We start from the raw sequence: 18,999 nt of genomic DNA, 5'->3' as shown, positions 1-18,999 counted from the left end.
ATCTCCCTGGCTTATTTCAGCCTCCAGGACCCAGGGAAGCCACCTCTGGTGCCTTTTAATACCTGCTCCGTTTATTTAGGTATGGGAAAAGCAATCATATTCCATCCATGGATTTAACCCAGTCACAATGCCATGATAAAAGTGAATAAAGCAAAAATCTGAGCATAATTCCTCACTTCCCAACAGCCAACACACCACTGTACAAAAGGCACAGCGCCAGCAAGACCTGTTGGAACCTATGGAGTCAAGGATGTCAAAAAGAGAGTTTATTTTGGCTTAGAAGAGGACAAAATATTCATTACAGAGATCTGGACCCAGCTGCCAATAAACAGCTGTCACACAAAGCACGGAGATCCCCTGGAAAAGTTTTCCACTGGCTCACAAAAGGAGCATTGCCAACTGGGTGTTGCTAAGGTGGTGTCTCTTCGTGGGTCTCTCGCACAGGTGAGCTCTGGGCACCCAAAGCTGCCTCGCAGGTGGCTGCATTCAAAGTCTCATTAATTAGCACGGCTTAATTAGTTAGAGTGGCCACGCTCTGCTTCTTCATAGCACAGTCAGGCAACTGCAAGATGTCCCTTTCATGGATGCTGGGGGGACATCAGTGCTTCAGGAAATTACTGAAGCTTTTGCCTGTCCTGCCCACTGTTAAAGGCAGGTCCAGCTGGTGCCAGCAGAGACAGGGAACTGTAGGAGTGGGCAAGAGGAAAATGATTGATCCGGGGCAGAAAAGTAGGGAAAGGGACTGAAGGGTTCAAAAGTGGAATTTATGGCTCTCTGAGAGCCTGGAAGCTTGTTAGAGCAGATGGTGGGCGCATCTTAGTGAAGCAAATAGCTTAGGGAGATAAAGAAATGGATTAGACGTGTAACATCTGTAGTTACACCAAGCAGGGACAGAATTACAAGAACCAGCAGTCATCACATGGAGGATGTGAGCTCATCCCTGGCCAGGGGCAGGGAGAAAATCCAGTAACCACCCAATGCATCCCTGCAGTGGAGTCCAGAAGCCTTCCCCAGTCCCAAAGCGGGTCTGAGGGTCTGTCCTAAGGGGGTCCCAGACTGAGGAGTCTGAGAGATGATTTTTTTATCTGCACTTACAGGGTGATGCTCATGGTGGAAGTAACTGTGAGCTATCATGGGTTCCAACAGGCCTTGCCCGGGCTGGCACCACAACCAGGACAGCCAAGCACAGCCACAGGAGCTGGGCGGAGATGAACCACCTTGGATCCAGTGGCTCTTGGCCTGAGCTAATCTGGCACAAGGCCTGGCTTGATGTGTGCTGCCAAGGCTTAATAAGCCATCCCATTAACCTGGCTGGGAGGTGGAAGGGTTGGAGGAGGAAAGCCCATGGGGTACTGCAATGCAGGGATGAACTTTATCCCTGTCTCCCTCTGCACTCTTGGGGGTTGAGGATTGAGGAGCTACACCCTGCTCCAGCCCTCCCTGCTCTCACTGCTGCTCTGTCCTGTGATGAAACCTCTCCAGGGAACTCCTAATGCTGAAACACAGTGTGTAAAGTGTCACAGAGATATTTTTCTTGGCAATAAAGCAAGGCTTGCCCATCAGGAAAGTCCTCCCAACCTCAGGTTCAGTGGCTATACCCTACCACGGCACACCAGCATTAAGGCTCGCTGCAGCTACTCGGCACGAGAAAGTGAGGCATAATCTATAATTCTGGCTGATTTAAGACCTATAAAAGCCCAAAAGGCCTGGGGAAGGAGGTGGTTTAGGCTACATTAAAGAGATTCCAGTGCTGATTACACCAGCAGATACCAGGTGCAAACACCATTTGGGATCTTAAAGCTTCAACACCCCTGACCCTTCCCCATCACCTGCTCAACATTTCCTGGCACCTCTGCCTCAGCTGCCTCTCTTCCTTGTGGCACAAGAAAAGACCTTGGCAACAGCCTCTCCATGTCTTTTTTCTCCCCAGCTCCAGGAGTTGAAAGAGAGATGCACTGGCAGAGGGAATCAGTGGGGCAGGAGGATGGGAAAGCCCTATCTGCTGCCGAGCAGCCGTTTCCCAGGAGTGGGCATTTTACTTGATGTCTGTCAAAGAGAAAAGCCTCTGATGGGGGCTGCAGGATGGAGGCTGGAGATAGTCCACTCTGTTACCTGCAGGCCAATCCCAGCTCTTCAGCCTGGTCTTTCTTGTGTGGCTTTATCCCGTTCCCCTCCACCACTGGTGCTGTAACCTTTCCGATAACACTTGTTTCAAGTTCATTAACAAGCCGTGATTGAGGCAGCCCCAAAACAGGGTTCGTTTGCATATAAAAAGCTTTGCAGTGCTGTGAGGAAGTTCATTATAGATAATTGAAGAGGCAAGCGCCATAAAGAGGAAATCCTCCCAATGTGGCTTTATCTGATTGACCTAATGTTCTTTCTAATTGAAACGGGGAGGGGAAAAGGCAATTTCATTGGGTGATGTACTGCATAAAACCTCAGAGCTTGGACCAGGCTCTGGGTTCAGATTCAAACACAGAACTCATTTTGCAGCCTGTGTCAAGCTTTGGGTGCATGGCCAGGTTTGTGGTTTTGAGGGGAAAACATCAACCTGCCCAGAGCAGTCCCAAGCAGAAGGCTCTGTAAAAAAGAGTTATCTTGGACATTTTACAGTGGAGGCACTTTCTCTTCACCCTTCTCCTTTGCTGTGGACATCACCTAGGCTAGAAAAATACAGTTCTCACAGGATGTAGGGGAAATAAAATCGTAGACTGCCAACAACTTCAGCAAGGACAGGCACAATCCCATCCTTTTTGCCTTTGATATATAATAAATTAAACCTTTTGCCTGACTCTAAGGGGAGCTGGTTCCCAATCCAGAGAATAATTGTTGATTCATTTTGTGTGTGTAGCTCCATTCTGGTTCTTGAATGCTTTCAAATGAGTCAGTCCATTTAAAATAATATCCTCCACCCTTGCCAATTACTGGTATCAGCAGCGATGCACACCTCACATCACCAAAATTTTGCCAATTACCAAGTCAGAGAGCTTTTGCAGCAAAAACACTGCACGAAATGGGTTGTACTCATTGGGTCGATGGTAGTTTAATTTTCTTTATTTATAACTCCTCATAGAGCGCCTGCAAATGTGTTTTGTTGTAGCTTGCAGGAATAATAAAGCCTCAGAAATATGAGGACCTTTTCTCTCACATGTGTGTTATGGCCTTCATCAGAGCTGAGTCCGAGCCAGTCTCCAGTGAGAGCCATCATGAGGATGCTGCTAAAGAGAATGAGGAGAGCTCTCTGAGGCCATGTGGTCTTAGCCCTGAACTAATTAGTTTGGTTTCTTTATGGTGCTTCATACATCCCGAGTTACGACTTCATGGAGGTTTCACTGTGCTGTTTCCCAGTATAAGCTGGAGACTGATCAAATACCCCAAGTTCCTCTCCTAGGAAAAGGCATGTCGGGATATTTCACAGCCTTGTGATACTGCACAGGTTTTCTTCCAACCTTATTTTGCACACTTTCACTCTCCATTGCTGTTTTTGGTCAGGACTATGATCCAAAGGGGCATCAAAGTGTTTTCCACTTTCCAGTAGAAAAGGAGCTTTATCTACTTTGGATGATAGGCATTCCACACGGGAACAGGGAACACATCCATGAAGGTTTAATACAATGAGCTCCCCCACCTACCAACAGCTCCCACCTTATGCTGGTGTCCCAGTTCACTCATCTCTGCTTGTGCATCTCATGTCACACAGAGCATTCAGGGGAGGGAAACTTTCCAACTTTTCCTTTGCAATCCTCCCTCATCATCCCTGGTAGAATTGGCTGGATCTCCACTTTCTATGGAAGGAAACTAAAGCTCACCTAATGCTGAGGGCATTGCAGGCACCACTGGCCAGATAAACTCAGCCCTTGGCAATGGGTTTTCACTCTTCCTTTCCCAGAGGAGTAAGAGTCACCTCCATTCAGGAACAGACCACTAATTCCTTCATTACTCCTTCATTACTTCATGCCAGCACTAATTCCTTCATTACTCAAAGCATCCAGTTCCTCTTTTCTCTGCCATTAAAATCCATTTCTCCATCCTCAACTTTAGGAGTTTATTTTTAAGACTTTCCTTTCAATATCCCTCATCCAGCAACCATCTTTGTGCCTTATCCAAGCCATCTTGCCTGAAAAAAAAAGACTATAAAATGAATCTAAGTGGTGGTGACCAAGATTGACTCACTCAGGCCCTTTGGGGCCCCATAAGAAATGAAACTCCGAATGTTATTTACTCAGATATTACGTAAATAAATACATCTTTTGTTCATCTGCTCTGCCGAGCTATAATGTTCTGTTTTCTCTGCATTCCCTCTGGCTTTGTCACCCGCCCACTCTGCTGTAATCAAGTCAAGAGGGTAAGAGTTGAGAGGCAGGGACTGGGTTTTTATAAAGATATCTAGACCACAGCATCTGGATGCTCGGTAAATTAAACTAGATTAAAAAAACCATCAAAACAAAAACAGACCAAGGAAAGAGAAAGAAAAGGAAGGCAAGGAATGAGAAAAAGGAGAGAGAAAACAGGCAAAAAAGAGGCAAAACCCCCCTAACATTTCATTGACTGGAGAAATCCGATTTCACCTGGATAAAAAGCAGGAAAAAAGCAAGTTTACAAATGAGAGGCAGCAGGGACTGCGTGGAATCTGTTGCCTGAAGTTGTCTCTCACACCTCTGCACAGTCACACGGGGTCACCACCCGAGGCTTGTTTAGCAGCCACCCTGTGCTGCTGCAAACCCAGGGCTCCAGGGCTGACAAACTGGTTCCTTTTAGACTCCTGCACAGCTTCCCAAATCCTGAACAATCTGGAGAAGGAAGCAGCAAGGAGCTCTCCATCCCCAGTGCCGGAGGAGAAGGGGTGAGTTACAGTCCACGTTGTGTTTACATTATTATACCACTAATTCTTAGCGTCGTAAAAATTATATTTAAAATTTACACAAACGGTGCTGGTGAACATTATTATGTTATAAAGTGGAATCAGGTCAATGCCTTGCAGGCAGGAATCCAAGCTCCATAAATTTCTGGATATACTTCCCCCAAATTTACATCGGCACCAGCAGCAATCAAACCAGCTCTGAAAAAAGCTCACCCGGTCAAAGAATTTTTTAATGCACCATATATTTTATCTGCACTTCCTAAGTGTACAGTGTTGTTAGTTTGATTGATGGTGTGCTTATTTATTGGCACAGCAAAAGTAATAATACATGAGGAAAATGCTCCAAACTTTAAAGGCAGCTGATGAGGAGAAAGCAACAGGATTTATGGGAAGTGTAAACATCTGCAGAGACAACAAAGGAATAATTGAGTCCTTGCATCTCTGTCACTTCTGGTGGCTCCTTTCTAGTTAAGAGTCTTCCACGCACTCAGGAGCGAATTCCAGCTCTCTTTTGTCAGGCATTGGAAGGGGTTCTGGTGCCTGGCAAAGGTGGTTGGCCTGGAGGCTGGTGGCCAGGCTAGGGAAGAGGTTTGGCCCTGTTTCAGCCCTGTCTGCTCTGGCAGCTGCACATTTCAGTGGTGGCACAGATTAGGGCACAGATACCACAGCTGGAGGGAGACCAGCAGATCATAAAATGGGTTAAGCTGGAAGGGACATTCATTAAAGATCATCTTATTCCAGCCCCTGCCGTGGGCAGGGACACCTTTCACTAGACCAGGTCGCTTTAACCTGGCCTTGGACACTTCCAGGGATGGGACAGCCAAAATTGCTCTATGAAACCTCTTCCAGGGCCTCCCCACTGCTGGGCAGATCATCAGCTCATCTGCCCTGGGTCCCTGGCCTCGGGCTTGTGAAGGCTGGGGAGCGATGAGTGATGCAGATCGCCAGAGAGTGGCTGCTCAAAAGCAGGATCTAAATGAAGACAACCAACCTCCCCTCCCACGGCTCACTGCCCACTCCTGGTGATTGGGAGCAAAGGGATTCATTCCCCCAAGGCCACGCAGGCAGTGCTGGGAAGTGACCCAGGTCTGTTGAGAGCTTGATCCTAACCCAGGACTATTCTCCCTCTGAAGTCAGTCCACACATCACTGCTGATGAACATTAATGATTTTACCCTCCTTTAATTCTTTATTAATAGAGTCTTTCTTAGCTGGTCCATTATTTCACGAGGATCAAGGTCAGGCTGCCATAATTATCCAAGCGCCACATTTATCCTTTTTAAATAGAGACACAACATTAGCTTTCTTTCAGCCCTTTGCTGCCTTGACACACTCTCAGAAGGAGAAGTAATGATCCAGAGAGCAGGAGCCTTCTGGTCACTGGATTAGGGGAGTGGACTAGTGACAAAAATAGTCGATGGTTTTGTCATGAGGTCCATCTGCTCGCTGGAAAGAGGCTACTGGGGACATGTGAGCAGCCTCAGTCTTGGTGTTTCCTGAGTTTGGAAATCATAAATAATTTGAATGTGAGCATTGAGGAAGGTGGCGTATGTGCAAGAGACAAGAAAACCATGTATTTACTTGGGCAATCCATCATTTGTTAAAGGAAAACCCTGATTAAGTAAGAGAGTTCCTCCAAATAACTCACACAGGAAAACTGGATTGTGCAAAGCTGTGGAAAGGACGGAGCAGAGCACAGGCACCTCATAAAGCAGTAATTAATTCTTTCTCTAATTATGACTGTATAAATCTGCACCCTTCCCAGCCAGCCTGCTGTCCTTCTATAAGGACTTCTATCAGAAGTTCACAAGAACTCCCGTGTATGTTCCTGCCCATGGCAGAGGGGTTGCATTAGGTGATTTTAAAAGTCCTTTCCAACCCAAATCATTCTGATTCTATGATAATGACATTGAACTGCCACTCCTCAATGAAGTTCAGTATTAACCAGTGCCAAGAAATGGCTTTTGCACACGTAAGGGACATTATCCAACTAAGAATTCCTCAGAAGTGAGAGGCATTCCCATGACAACACTCTCACATGGGGATTTCTGGGGTCTAATGAGGGTTGAACCCAAGGTGTAGCACTTTCTTCCTAAGAGAGGACTGAAAGTCTATTTCTCCTCTTAAGCTGCGCATTTTTACAGAGTCAGTAGGAACTTGAGAACTCCAGACTCTCTGGAACTTTGAGAGCTCCAGACTTTGGCCCAACGAGGCCAAAAATGGCCAATGAGATTGGAAGTGAACAGAGGAGACAGAGGAACAGATGGGCTGGAGGTTGTACAGAGGTCACATTGATGCAAACCCACTTCCTTCAGAAACCAGGACAGAAGCCCAGGGAGTCATCCTAGTTTGGCTTCCACAGTGGGAAGGTCAAGACCATGATATCACGGCTCTTATCATCCTCCCCCTCCCCGAGATCCATGACAGCATGAGATAACACCCAAGCCAAAGCAAATGGACTCATGCTCAAAGACAAGGCAGGGAAGGAAGGTGTGGGCTCAGCCTCCCGGAGCTGCCCCAAGCAAGGCAGGAGACACATTCCAGCCTCACCTCTTATCTGCAGCCTCAACATCCTGAGAATGTTTCTCCTTGGCCAGGCCCCAAAGCAGTGAATGCAGCTGATGATACAATGGAGATAAGCGAAATCTTTTGGCTTCCCAGCCAAGACATCACCCTGGACTGTCTGAATGGGGAATTGTCCTTCCTCCCTTGGACTGCAGGATGCCACAGGGATCCCAGCAGTCCTGACAGATATCCAAAGAGCCAGAAAACCCTCTAGCCACTTGAGGCATTACAATGGCACTGCACTGAGCTAGGCTTTCAAAACAACATAAGCTCTTCCTGGTGTTTTTTCAAGGATGCTGTGTTGGCGGGGACAGATGAACATTACCCTGCTGCATTCTGAGATCACTGTGTCCTGTGGGATAGATAATCCTGCATGACAAAGATGAGCAGCCCAACTGTTATGAAAAACAGCGGGGACACAGTACTCAGTGTCAGATGTTTCTCATATCTCTCATTCTGACCAAGCTCCCTGAGTTGCTCCTCGAAATCACACGAGCGGATCCTTGATTAGTCACTCACAAGGTGAGGCTGAGCTCTAAGAAAACAAGATGCACATTAAGGTAGGATGAACTGCTCTCAGAAAAGCCTTTTTCCATCATTTCTCAGTTCCTGTGGTGGTTTGGTTGAAGGTCTCAACGAGGGGACATGAGATGGAGCTGTTGGGCACCAGGACAGATTTCCTGCAGATCCACCACCGTAATTATCAGAAATAGATTAGATATTAGATACATGAGATGTATATCAAAAAGAAATTATTTATTCTGTGGGTGGTGAGTCCCTGGCACAGGTTGCCCAGAGAAGCTGTGGCTGCCCCTGGATCCCTGGATGTGTCCAAGGCCAAGTTGGATGGGGCTTGAAGAACCCTGAGATAGTGGGAGGTGTCCCTGCCCATGGCAGGGGGTTGGAACAAAATTAACTTTAAGGTCCTTTCCAACCCAAACCAGTCTATGATTCTATGAAACAATAAATCTCTGAAACCCTGCTAAAAGTTACTGCAGAAATGGAACATGTTACCAGCCTTTTCCCCTGCCAGCTGAAAGACTGCAGGGCAGAAAGGCTCAGAGATGGCAAAAGATAGCCAAAAATAAAAGAAGCAGCCACTTCACACTCATCTTCTTCTTCACCTCAGTGCAAGTCACTGTGACTGGCAAACAACAGCAAATTATCTAATTTGTTTGTACATGCTCAAAGGCTTCTCATGAGCAGCCCCCACTGTGAGATCACAGCTCCAGGAACTAAGGATGGTACAAGCACCTATTAACTGGAAGTGCTTACCCAAATCAGAGGGTGTGAGGGAATCAGAGGCATGGAAAGGTGAACTCAGAGTCAGAAATACAACTCTCCTCTGCTGAAATAAACCCTGTGGCTCTGACACTGGCTCTGAGCGGTATTTTCATGCTCTAACAAGACTCCATGAATAAGGGGGAGGCTTTTTGTCCAGCCTCCAATTTCTGTGTTTAATTTCCTCCCATTATTATCTGAAGCACCCCCTCTGAAGAGGATGTACCCGGTACAGGACACATCTCCTTTTCTGGGAAAGGGCTTGTAATGACGGATGGGAGCTGAAATGCCACAGGCTGAAATGCCAAACCACCAGGAGTCCCAAGGCACAGCTGGATCCAAACCATCAGCTGCAGCCTCCTCCTGGATTACTTCTGCCTCCGCTGGACATGATGCAGAGCAGACTGAACTCCATCCCACGTGCTTGGAAACCCTCCTAAGGGTGAAATAGATGCTAAACGCCAACCCCCTCTGCTGCAGGTGCCACGAAATGTGTGCAGATCCCACCTGCATGGGGTGGCTGCTGGTGTCCCTGCCTGCTCACAGCACTGGAAGGCAGCCTGCAGTTGCCATAGAAACTCCACCTCACACCCTCCCCTTAATGACAGACAGGTGCCAGGATAAATGAGGGGATAACTGACAAGCCAGGAAAGGGTTTGGAGCTCTGGGGTTGGCCTCGCTGGAGCTGTCATTACAGCCCCTGAGAAAGGAGAGGTGCGTTCATTTGAGCAGGGGCCGAGGCTTCCAGCAGTCGCCTCTCCAGATGGGTTAAGTGAAGCTGGAAAGAGGAGAGGGATGGAAACCGAGCAGTTGCCACAGCAACAGCTGAAGATGCATCATCAGAAGGGTTTTTGATGCAAGGGAGCAAGGAGTTGTCCACGGTCACCTGATGGCCCAGCAGGTCCTCTGTCCCCTCCCCAGTGCAGCCACCCAGTTCACTGGGGTGCATTTTGGGAGGAGGTGGGTGCTGTGACTTCCTTCTGCACCTTGAAAATGGGACAAAAGAGGACATTTGGAGGGCCTGGAAACCTGTCTGGGTTTTGGAGACCTTGGGGCAAAGTCCTCTCTGAGTCACACTGAGAGGGAGCAGCAGGATGGAGAATGCTGAGTTTACTGTGAAGTCCATGATGAGGAGACACAGGCATTAATACAAATAAATTAGGATAGGATAGGATGGAATAGAATAGAATAGGAAAGAATAGAATATTTTCAGTTTGAAGGGACCTACAACCACCATCCTGTCCAACTGCCTGACCACTTCAGGGATGACCAAAATTTGAAGCCTGTTCTTAAGGACATTATCCAAATGCTTCTTAGATGTCCATCCCTTCAGCGTGAGCTGTCATCACCACTCTCCACCTTCCTTTTTCCCCCTTCCTTCCACCCTGTTTCCCAACAAACACCTTCCCAAGCAGGACCAATAGCCAGGCAGAGCTAAATCACTGCAGTGGTGGTGGAGACCACCAGGACAGCTCGTGGTTTGGCACAAGGCAGGAGCAAACCCTGGGCAAAGCGGGGCTCTGCTCCTCGGCAGCTGCTCTCCAGCCTGCGGCTCACAGGGCTCCCCATCGCTCCTGACAAATGAATGTTTGAAGCAGTTGTTCCTTTTATGTGGGCTTTGCTGTCATTAGCACGTACAACTCGACATAAAACACCTCGGTGCGAGATCTTTTCTTCTCTTCTCTTTTTAGGCAGCAGATGAAAATCCTTTTAATGAAAGGCTTGTTTGGGGAAGGAAGAAAAACACACGCACACACATGTCGGCTGAGCAGGGAAAGATGAAAACCTCCTTCAAGGTAATTAAATGATTATGTATCTGTTAAACCTGGTGAATAATAGATTTGTTATCTAGGCTTGCTTTTGGCTTTTGCCATTTTTCCCCCTCTTTTTCCCTTACACAAAGCTAAAATCCTTGCAAGGCCTGGAACAAGATAATGTTCATCTTCAAGAAAAAGGCACAAATAAAAGATTTATTCCTTTATCCCATCAACTTGAGCAGGCTACCCCAGCATCCCATCCTTGTACAGAAATATTGACATGAAAACTACTCCCTAGATCAGGCAGATCCAGGAGACAAGACAGATGATGCAACCAGCATTGGGTAATTGATATCAGGAGACAGGTGTTGTTTCTACAGCCTCTGTCACACTGGAGACCCTCAGATCAATCATTTTACACCTCTTGCCTCAGTTTCCCCCCAGTTCTTGTTGACTGTCTTGCCCATTTACAGAAGGAAGTGGCTGAGCTCTCTTGCTTGGTGATTGTGTCAGGGAAGGGTTGATTTCAGTGTGTGAATCTGCAATGCAATGGTTTGTGCTCAGACTCTGAAGCAGAGAGAGGATGGCAAAGAAAAAACCCAAAAATTCCACTCCCTTCTATCTCTGGGACTAATTCCCTGCACTTTTGTCATCAGCTCTTTGGGAGGAACAACAGCAGCACCAACAGCAACCCACTTCAGTATTAAAATGTCCTTTTTTCCCTCATGCTTTCCCTTCCTGCCTCTGTAACAATATTGGCTCCCCTTTCTAAAGCAAGAAGTCACTCAGTATATTTCAAGCGAGTGGGCCTGGCTTTCAAAAACCTGCTGTAAAGGGAAATTACACGCCAAGATGAAGTATTTCTTCCACAAATCATCTGGGGACATCATGAACCCTCTGTGATTAAGATCAGTGCCATAATCGTAAATACTCCTGCTTTATGACTGAGCTGGAGCTCCTCACTGGAGCAAACATGGGCTTTCCCAAAGCTCCCAGAGTGGCTGATCCAGATGTGTCACAGACAGAATCGACTCACCTGACAAGTGGCAGGTAAGAAAGTTGTATCCCTGTGTTCATGCAGAGGGAACAGGCACTTTCTGTCCTTTCTACATCTCTGGCTGTTTTGCCTTTCCCAGCCTGGGGCTGGCTGGTCCCAGCTATCCAGGGGGCAGTTCAAAGGCTCCCCTTGGATGGCAGGTAACAGCATTTTCTGGACAATGTGGGTTGCAGCCAAAGCCTTTCTGCTGTCCCTCTGGATCAGTCCCAAATTCATCCAGCATCCTGCACTAATTGGCAATTCATACTACAAGGAAATAAAAGCAAAAATCCCAAGATCCTCTCAGAGAACGTGAACAAAGCCTAAATTAAAGGCTGAGCCTGTGGGAGCCCAGAAACCTGTGAGGCATCCTAAGGAGATGATGGAGTCAGGAGGACACAAGGCTCCCTTTCAGAGCACTCCAGACTGGCCCAGGGCTGAGGGGTGCCAGCCCAACGAGCCCATTTGCAGCCCAGGCCATCTGGAGAGTGGGAAGCCTCTTCCCACAGGATGGCAAGATGTTGTACAGGCAAACAGAGGAAAAAAAATCACCTGAGGGTGGGTGTAGCAAGAGAAGGTGAAGGCTGTGGTGAGGAGGAGGGTGAAGGCTTGGTGTGCCAGCAGTGATGACTCCAGAGGGAGGGAGTTTCTGGCACGGGTCCATGTGACAGAGTAACACCAGTATTTGTTTTGGGAAGATGCCCAAGTTAATCTGCTCAGCAAAATCATGAAGAGACAAATGGGATGGTCCAACCACCCCACGCTTCCCATCAGCACCTCCTCAAGATTTTCCAGCTTAGCTGGTACTCACGCCTGGGTAGTGGCAAAGCCTTCCCTTTCCTCACCTTCCAGGGCTCTAAATGCTGGGAGAGGAAAGGACTGAAAGGAAAATGGAGATGAGAGGCCAGTAAAAATAGTCACTCAAGGTGAGGGTGCACTCTGAGCACTGCTGAAGATGGGAGCAGACCTGGGGCCTGACAACCTCGTGGGTCATGTTGCGTCACCAGGAGCCAGGTGAAGGTCTGGGTTGGCAAAGAGGAGCCAGGCTTGGCTTTGTCAAGGTACTGAATGGTTTCTATTGTTCAGAGAACCCACTCAACAAATAGGCAAGTGCACAGGACAGAAAATGGTTGAGTTACTGATGACAGTAAAAAATAGGCAGTGGAAGATTCAATGAGAGTGGTGAGCCAGTGAGAAGATGGCTTTTCAAGTGTGGGAGATAGATGTTCAAAGTGCCATTTGACCAAAAAAAACAAAAACTCTTTCTGGCCACAGAGTGATTGTAAATCTGTTTGTCTCAGTGCACTTGTGATGCCATCCTTGCCCAGCCCTTGAGAGCCACAAACACACAGAGGGAACGAGAAGGGCCCTGAAGCTGCAGGGCATTTCTCACATTGCCAGGCACAGAGCAAGCTCTGAAAGTTTTGGGGGTTTCAAGGCCTTTATCCTTGCAGATTTTGTCATTCCAGTTCTTCCTCTGTGGAGCAGACAGCAAAACCAGATCCTGAGCTTAGCAGATCATTCCAAATGTTGTATCCCAGGGAAATGAGATCCCATTTGTGCCCAGAGAAGGCAAAAAGCTGCTGTAGCCCCCGTTAGCAATGACCTGTGTAACATCCATGTGTTGCATGATACTGCCATTGCCTTGTAGATCAATTGTGGCTTTCCAAGGTCAGGTTTGTGCCTCTTCCTGCTGCCATGAAAATCTCACTTTTGCAACATCAGAAAGGGAGTACACAAAGCTTAGCAGGAAATTCTCTGTTGAAGAGGGTAGAAGGGACAAAGAGCAAACTCTAGTGACAGACAAAGCCCCTCAGAATGGAGCTGTCTCCTGAAGAGGACATCTTTCAGAAACAGAAATAGAAGGGAGGTGATAAAGATAAAACAGGCAGCATTTGATGAGCTTCTGCCTCCTCCCCAGTTCTGCAGAGCAACACCTTGGAGAAGATAAAGACCAGTGGCTGTGCCATCCCCTGTCCCTTCCCTAAGAAACTGGGATAACTCTCTTGATCTCCTCCCTGATGGATCAGGAGATGCACTGAGGTTTGTAGGCACCTCACTTGGGGAGGAGACTGGAGGAGAGGAGAGGTGGGAGCTGGGAAGGCGGGTCCTTGGTACGTGAGGCACACCAGAGGAGAGCAGTGGTGGTGGTGGTGACGTTGCACAGTGGAAAACTGAGGCAAAGTGTCCCAGGGGATCCTACTCAGCAGGATGAGGTTCCTACAGTGCCTGGAGCAGAAGGGACAGAAACCTGTGGCCAGCAGGACTGGCCAAAGTGTGACAAGGCTCTATGAGCGGGAGTAGGGCCTCTCTGGCTGGGATAACCCTGGGTGCCTTTCCTCACCCCTTCACCACCAAGGAGAGGGTGCCAAACCGTCCAGCTCCTCAGCATTTTCCAGTAGTTTTACAGAAAATCCTGAACCTGGTGGATGGAGAACTCATGAGTATTTATGGCTTTTCACAGTGCCAGAGCAAGTCAGGACATCTGATGCAGAACATTTCAACCAGCACAAATGTGACAGCTCAACCAGCATTTACAGAAGGGGTGGGAGGGAATGGGGATGTCACAGGAGTATGAAGACACTACATGTGGGACCAGGAGGGAATTAAGAGACTTCCTATTTGTATTCTCCTGAGCTCCACTTGCCTCCAAGGGCTCCTTGGTTACACCACCAGCCAGGCAGCATTTGCAGCTCTGTATCAAGCCCCAAGCTCCAGTTCAGCTCAGTCAGTGCCAATGAGGCACCCCCTGGCCTCATCTGGAGGCAGCTGGATGCACTTGCCATTAGGCACCAAACCCACAAAGCCCCAAAGGTGTTCCAAATACAGCTGGAACCTACTGACCCCATGGCCAAAGCCCTAAATCCTCCCCAGATCTCAGCAGCCTGGGGTAGGTAACCTCCTTCTCTCCTGGAGGAGATGCATGAGCAGTGTTTCCATCCCTCCCAGACCATAGGTGCCAGGAGTTCGTGATGGCTTTCTGAGGTTACACATTCCCTGTGGTGTGTAGGAGGGAGGGAGCAGCTCCCTGGGGCTCTGGAAGAGCAGAGGGGAGAGGAGATCCCTGCAAAGGGAGAGGGCAGGGGAAGCAGAGGAGGGAAAGGGTGGGACTGGAGGTGGAGAAGGCTTCCTGGAATGACAAGGTGACATCAGCCCTGAGCATCCCAGATGCGTGACACATTCCCTGTGCCCCTGCCTACCTCGGGCATCTTGACTCGTCCCTCCTGGAAGGAGCAGGAGCTGGGGTCGTGGGTGCAGACGTGGCGGTACTTGCACCAGTGACACCGGTAAGGGCTCTCCACGCACGACAGGCACCTGGAAACACAGACAGAGAGAAGTCACTGGGCCAGCAGGGTCCTGACAGCCCTTCCCAGAGGGAAATACAGCCTGGATAACATTGCTTTTGCAGGAGGACATGGGCTTTGCACTGACCCAACACCGGCAGGATGCCCTGGCCTCTCAAATATCCCATATGATTAAATAATTTAGATTGGATTCATATCATTGCAGCTAGAGGAGTAATAAATATTTATTGTATTTTGATTGCCATGGGCACCAACAATCCCATCTGGTTAATTCTCCCACACACGACACAGAGGCCAGAGACAAACTGGGATGTACCAAAGCCAGAAAACCAAAGATGAAGCAGGGAATGTTCTGTGTCCCACAGGTTTATTGGTGTGAGTTCTGATCAGGGTGATGAGGTTCCTGCAAATACATTAACTGTATTCTCATTTTTTTCATCTCAGCAGAGAAGTAAAGACTGCTGGAGCAGGTACCTGGGAAGCAGAGGGCATATTTACAGCATCACCTGCTCTGGGTGCAGGGAAGAGCCATTCCCTCCATCATACAAGGTTTTACTCTCCTGTGCCCCGGGGTCTGAGCAGGGTCAGAGCTGTAAACACCTCCCCTGGCTGTGTTGCAGCACTGACTTGGACCTACACCACACTTCTCTTTAAATTTAATAAGATGTCTGCTCAGCAGCAACCAAACCCAGCTCTCTGCACAATCCTGGTCATTCACGCTCTGGAGACTTTCATGGCAAAGACATTGAGGGGCTGGAGCGTGTTCAGGAGAGGGAATGGAGCTGGGAAGGGTCTGGAGCCCCAGGAGGGGCTCAGGGAGCTGGGAAGGGGCTCAGCCTGGAGCAAAGGAGGCTCCGGGGGGACCTTGTGGCTCTGCACAAGTCCCTGACAGGAGGGGGCAGCCGGGGGGGTCGGGCTCTGCTGCCAGGGAACAGGGACAGGAGAGAGGGAACGACCTCAGGCTGGGCCAGGGGAGGTTTATATTGGATATCAGGATTTTTTTTGCAGGGAAAGGGTTGTAAAGCACTGGAACAGGGCACAGGCACAGGGCAGTGGTGGAGTCACCATCCCTGGAAGTGTTAAAAAAACATGTGGAGGTGGCACTTGGGGACTTGGTTTAATGGTGACCATGGTGGTGGTGCTGGTTGATGGTTGGGCTTGGTGATCTTAGAGGGCTTTTCCAACCTTAACAATTTTATGATTCTATGCAGCTGCAGCACCTGGAGGGTACCTGGAGGAGACTTCAGGGAAGTAAATTTTCCCGGTCCTTGTATGCCAGTGGGTTTTTAATGGGCAGGGCAGGAAAACGCAGCTCCAGAGCTCCTGTGTGAGCCCAACAGGCAGACACATCCCCTCTCCCTGTCTCTGTGAAATCTTGCTCAACCCCAATCCACTCTCAGCTCTGGTACAGCAACTTATTCTTCAAATTGGTAACAAGTGCTTGCTCTGATACATCGAATTAAAAATGGATAGCGTATTATAGTTTGTCAAGTAAGAAACCAAAACATGCCATAAATATTTAACAGCACCATCTCTCCTGCTCTCCCCCCCAACGTTTGCTTTCTGACACTGTTTGTCAAATCAGCAGGAACATGGAAATAGGGTTTGCCTTTCCTTGTGAATTGCTGAGCTGCAGTAATTATCTGCTTTTGGCACTTCTGATGGCTCAGTGGTGGGGACAGAGCTGCTCAGCCTCGCTCAGGGGTGGACCAACCTGCTGCAAGGACATCTTTCTGCAGGGATTTGTGGATCTGCTCCACTGGGGCAGCTCCTGAGCAGCCCTGGGTGGCAGCTAAACCCCAAAAAAATGGGGTGCAAGGCAGGGAAGGAGCTCACATAATGGATAACGTGGTCTTGAGGGAATCAGCTGGGTTCGCTTCATATCCTTCAGGAACCATAAGCATTATTTTTCCAGATTGCAGGGTCCAAGTCCATATTAACCACCTGGGGCAGGCTGGTGGGACTGGCAGCATGGATGAGGGCTGGAGGTGCACATGAGGAGCCAAACACCCACCAAAAATGAGTAATAGGAAGATAAGGGAAGATGTGCTGAGGGCACAATTCGGTTTTGACTCAATTCTGTGGCAGATTACTCCTAATTTGGTGCTCTGCCTACAGAACAAATGGTCTCCACACTCTAGGTCATCTCAGGAGGGACCCACCATTCTGGCCACCACACAAGTGACCCCAGCCCCTGGTCACCTCCACATTTTAACACCTTCCTGAGGGACACATTCCCATGAGAAACTGGTACCAAGGGAGATGAACATACGAGTTGTGGACGCTGCAGTTGTAGAAGACGAAGCTGGTGCTGGCAAAGGTCATCCCCGTTTCCTTGGACTTGAGCTGAAGCTGGACAATGTGATGGTCACCTGGGGAAAAAATAGACACATGAGGGTGTGATTGCTTTGTTAGCCCTGTTGGCCAGACCACCAGCCCAAACCTGGAGCTGTCCCACAGCACCTTGGCTGGGCTGTCCTCAATAGATGTAAAAAGTGATATAAATCCTTCTAGAGCCCAGTTCTCCAAAAGGAAAAACTCCAGCTCCTATGGGGTAATGGAGCATGTCTTTACCACTGGAAATTATTGTGCCTGGGAGCAGAGTCTGAGCTGGAGGATGACAACAGGTCTAATTTCAAAAATGTGGTGACTGAATTCATCAAGTAGGAAAGCTAAGCTCAAAGAATGAGTGCAGATGTCTAGAATTCGGAGGCCATTAAAATATAATATTGTTCTTAAAGTAGGTCCTTGCTGCTGGTTCACTGAATGTTCCCTGAAAAAAAGGGCGTGTGGACATTCCTGCCGTGTTCACTCACCCCTCTCACCCCAAGCTCCGTTCCCCTCAGCCTGTGGCTGCAAAGAACCCATCTCAGCGTGAGAGATGTGAAACCCATTGCACTTCCAGAGGGATCCATCCATTTCTGTAGCAGACCCATCTGCACCTCAGCTCCTCCACACCATTTCCTCATCCCTTTTCCCACTGCTCCTGAGATAGGCAGTCAGCTGCTGCCTCTCTCCACAGCACCAAATCCACTATTCAGGGTGAGCAATCAGTGGGTGCAGTAACTGCGGTAATTTGGGGGGAAGTGACACAGGTTTAATTCAAGACTTACCTGGGGGGCCCTTTCCCTGCTATTTATAAAAGGGCACAGAGTGATAGGACATGGGGGAATGGCCTTAGGATGAAGGAGGGCAGATTTAGATTATGTATTAGAAGGAAATTCTTCCCTGTGAGTGTGGTGAGGCCCTGGCACAGGGTGCCCAGAGAAGCTGTGGCTGCCCCTGGATCCCTGGAAGTGTCCAAGGCCAGGCTGGATGGGGCTTGGAGCCACCTGGGATAGTGGGAGGTGTCCCTGCCCATGACACGGGGTTGGAATGAGATATCCTTTCAGGCCCTTCCAAATTAATCATCCCGTAATTGTACTATTTCCCTCCTCACCTGAAAGATTTGTTAATCAATGAGGCCAAAGCAAACTTGACAATGGCTCACAACGAGCATCTCGTGCTCACTCACCCACCTTGGGGCACACACACCCCCCGCACTTCACTGAACACGTCTTGCTGCCAGTGCTCAGCTCTGCTGCCCATCTGCTCTGCCACATTTAACAGCTTTGTTGGCATCTTGCATGTGTTTTAAACCAGAGTGTGAGGACTGGGTGGCCCCAGGTGTGATAGTCACACATCCTTTGGTTCAAATCCAGCCTCTGGCACTGCAGGGAGGACTTGGTCTTTGCAGAGGTGCAGAGCAGCAGCTCTGAAGCTGATACAAGCTGCAGGTGCCCTGAAAGCCACAATGCAGATAAATGTCTCTCTCTTGTCCTGTCTCCACCTTCCACTGCTATTTTTGTTTGCTGGTTGATGATAGCTTGGCCTGGGACAGATGTCCATACCAAGGAAAGAATTTCTGTCACCTGTCTTGATAAGGAAACATGACTGATAATTCAGTGGGCCTTGAAAGTGGTGACAACCTCCTGGGACTGCAGTGGAGGGGGCATGCAGCTGTGCGCAGCAGAGATGATGGTGGCAGTTCATGCCACCTCATTTTCTGCTGTCTGAGGATCCCCAGGTGCAAATTTTACAGTAAATTTTCACAGGAAGCCAAGGACAAAAATTGGCAGCGTCCTCTCAGTGTCTCACAGGATGATCAGCAGGGTCAACGTTTTTATAGTAAGTCCCTGTAAAGAGCCACAGGAGT

At 48.7% G+C, this 18,999-nt stretch overlaps 1 protein-coding gene across 4 annotated transcripts in view; it reads right to left on the bottom strand.

Annotated features, from left to right (window-relative positions):
* The window catches only part of PLXNA4 (plexin A4), a 424,984-nt gene that overhangs the window by 87,256 nt on the left and 318,729 nt on the right, over window positions 1-18,999 (bottom strand). For 3 of the 4 annotated variants that reach the window (XM_042052316.1, XM_042052297.1, XM_042052307.1), the window contains exons 8-9: window positions 17,077-17,176; window positions 14,700-14,814 (exon numbers count right to left, since the gene is read on the bottom strand). In XM_042052316.1, the coding sequence (XP_041908250.1) occupies window positions 14,700-14,814; window positions 17,077-17,176 (215 nt within the window). Of the gene's footprint in view, window positions 1-14,699; window positions 14,815-17,076; window positions 17,177-18,999 lie in introns of those variants that run through there. The other variant, XM_042052325.1, reaches the window with a different exon arrangement.

Source organism: Corvus kubaryi, unplaced genomic scaffold, assembly GCF_017639235.1.
Source record: "Corvus kubaryi isolate FWS band 111438036 unplaced genomic scaffold, C.kubaryi_AGA036_p1.0 135, whole genome shotgun sequence".
Taxonomy (NCBI): Eukaryota; Metazoa; Chordata; class Aves; order Passeriformes; family Corvidae; genus Corvus; species Corvus kubaryi.
Note: the sequence above shows the minus strand (reverse complement) of the source record. Positions and strands in the feature narration are given on the sequence as shown.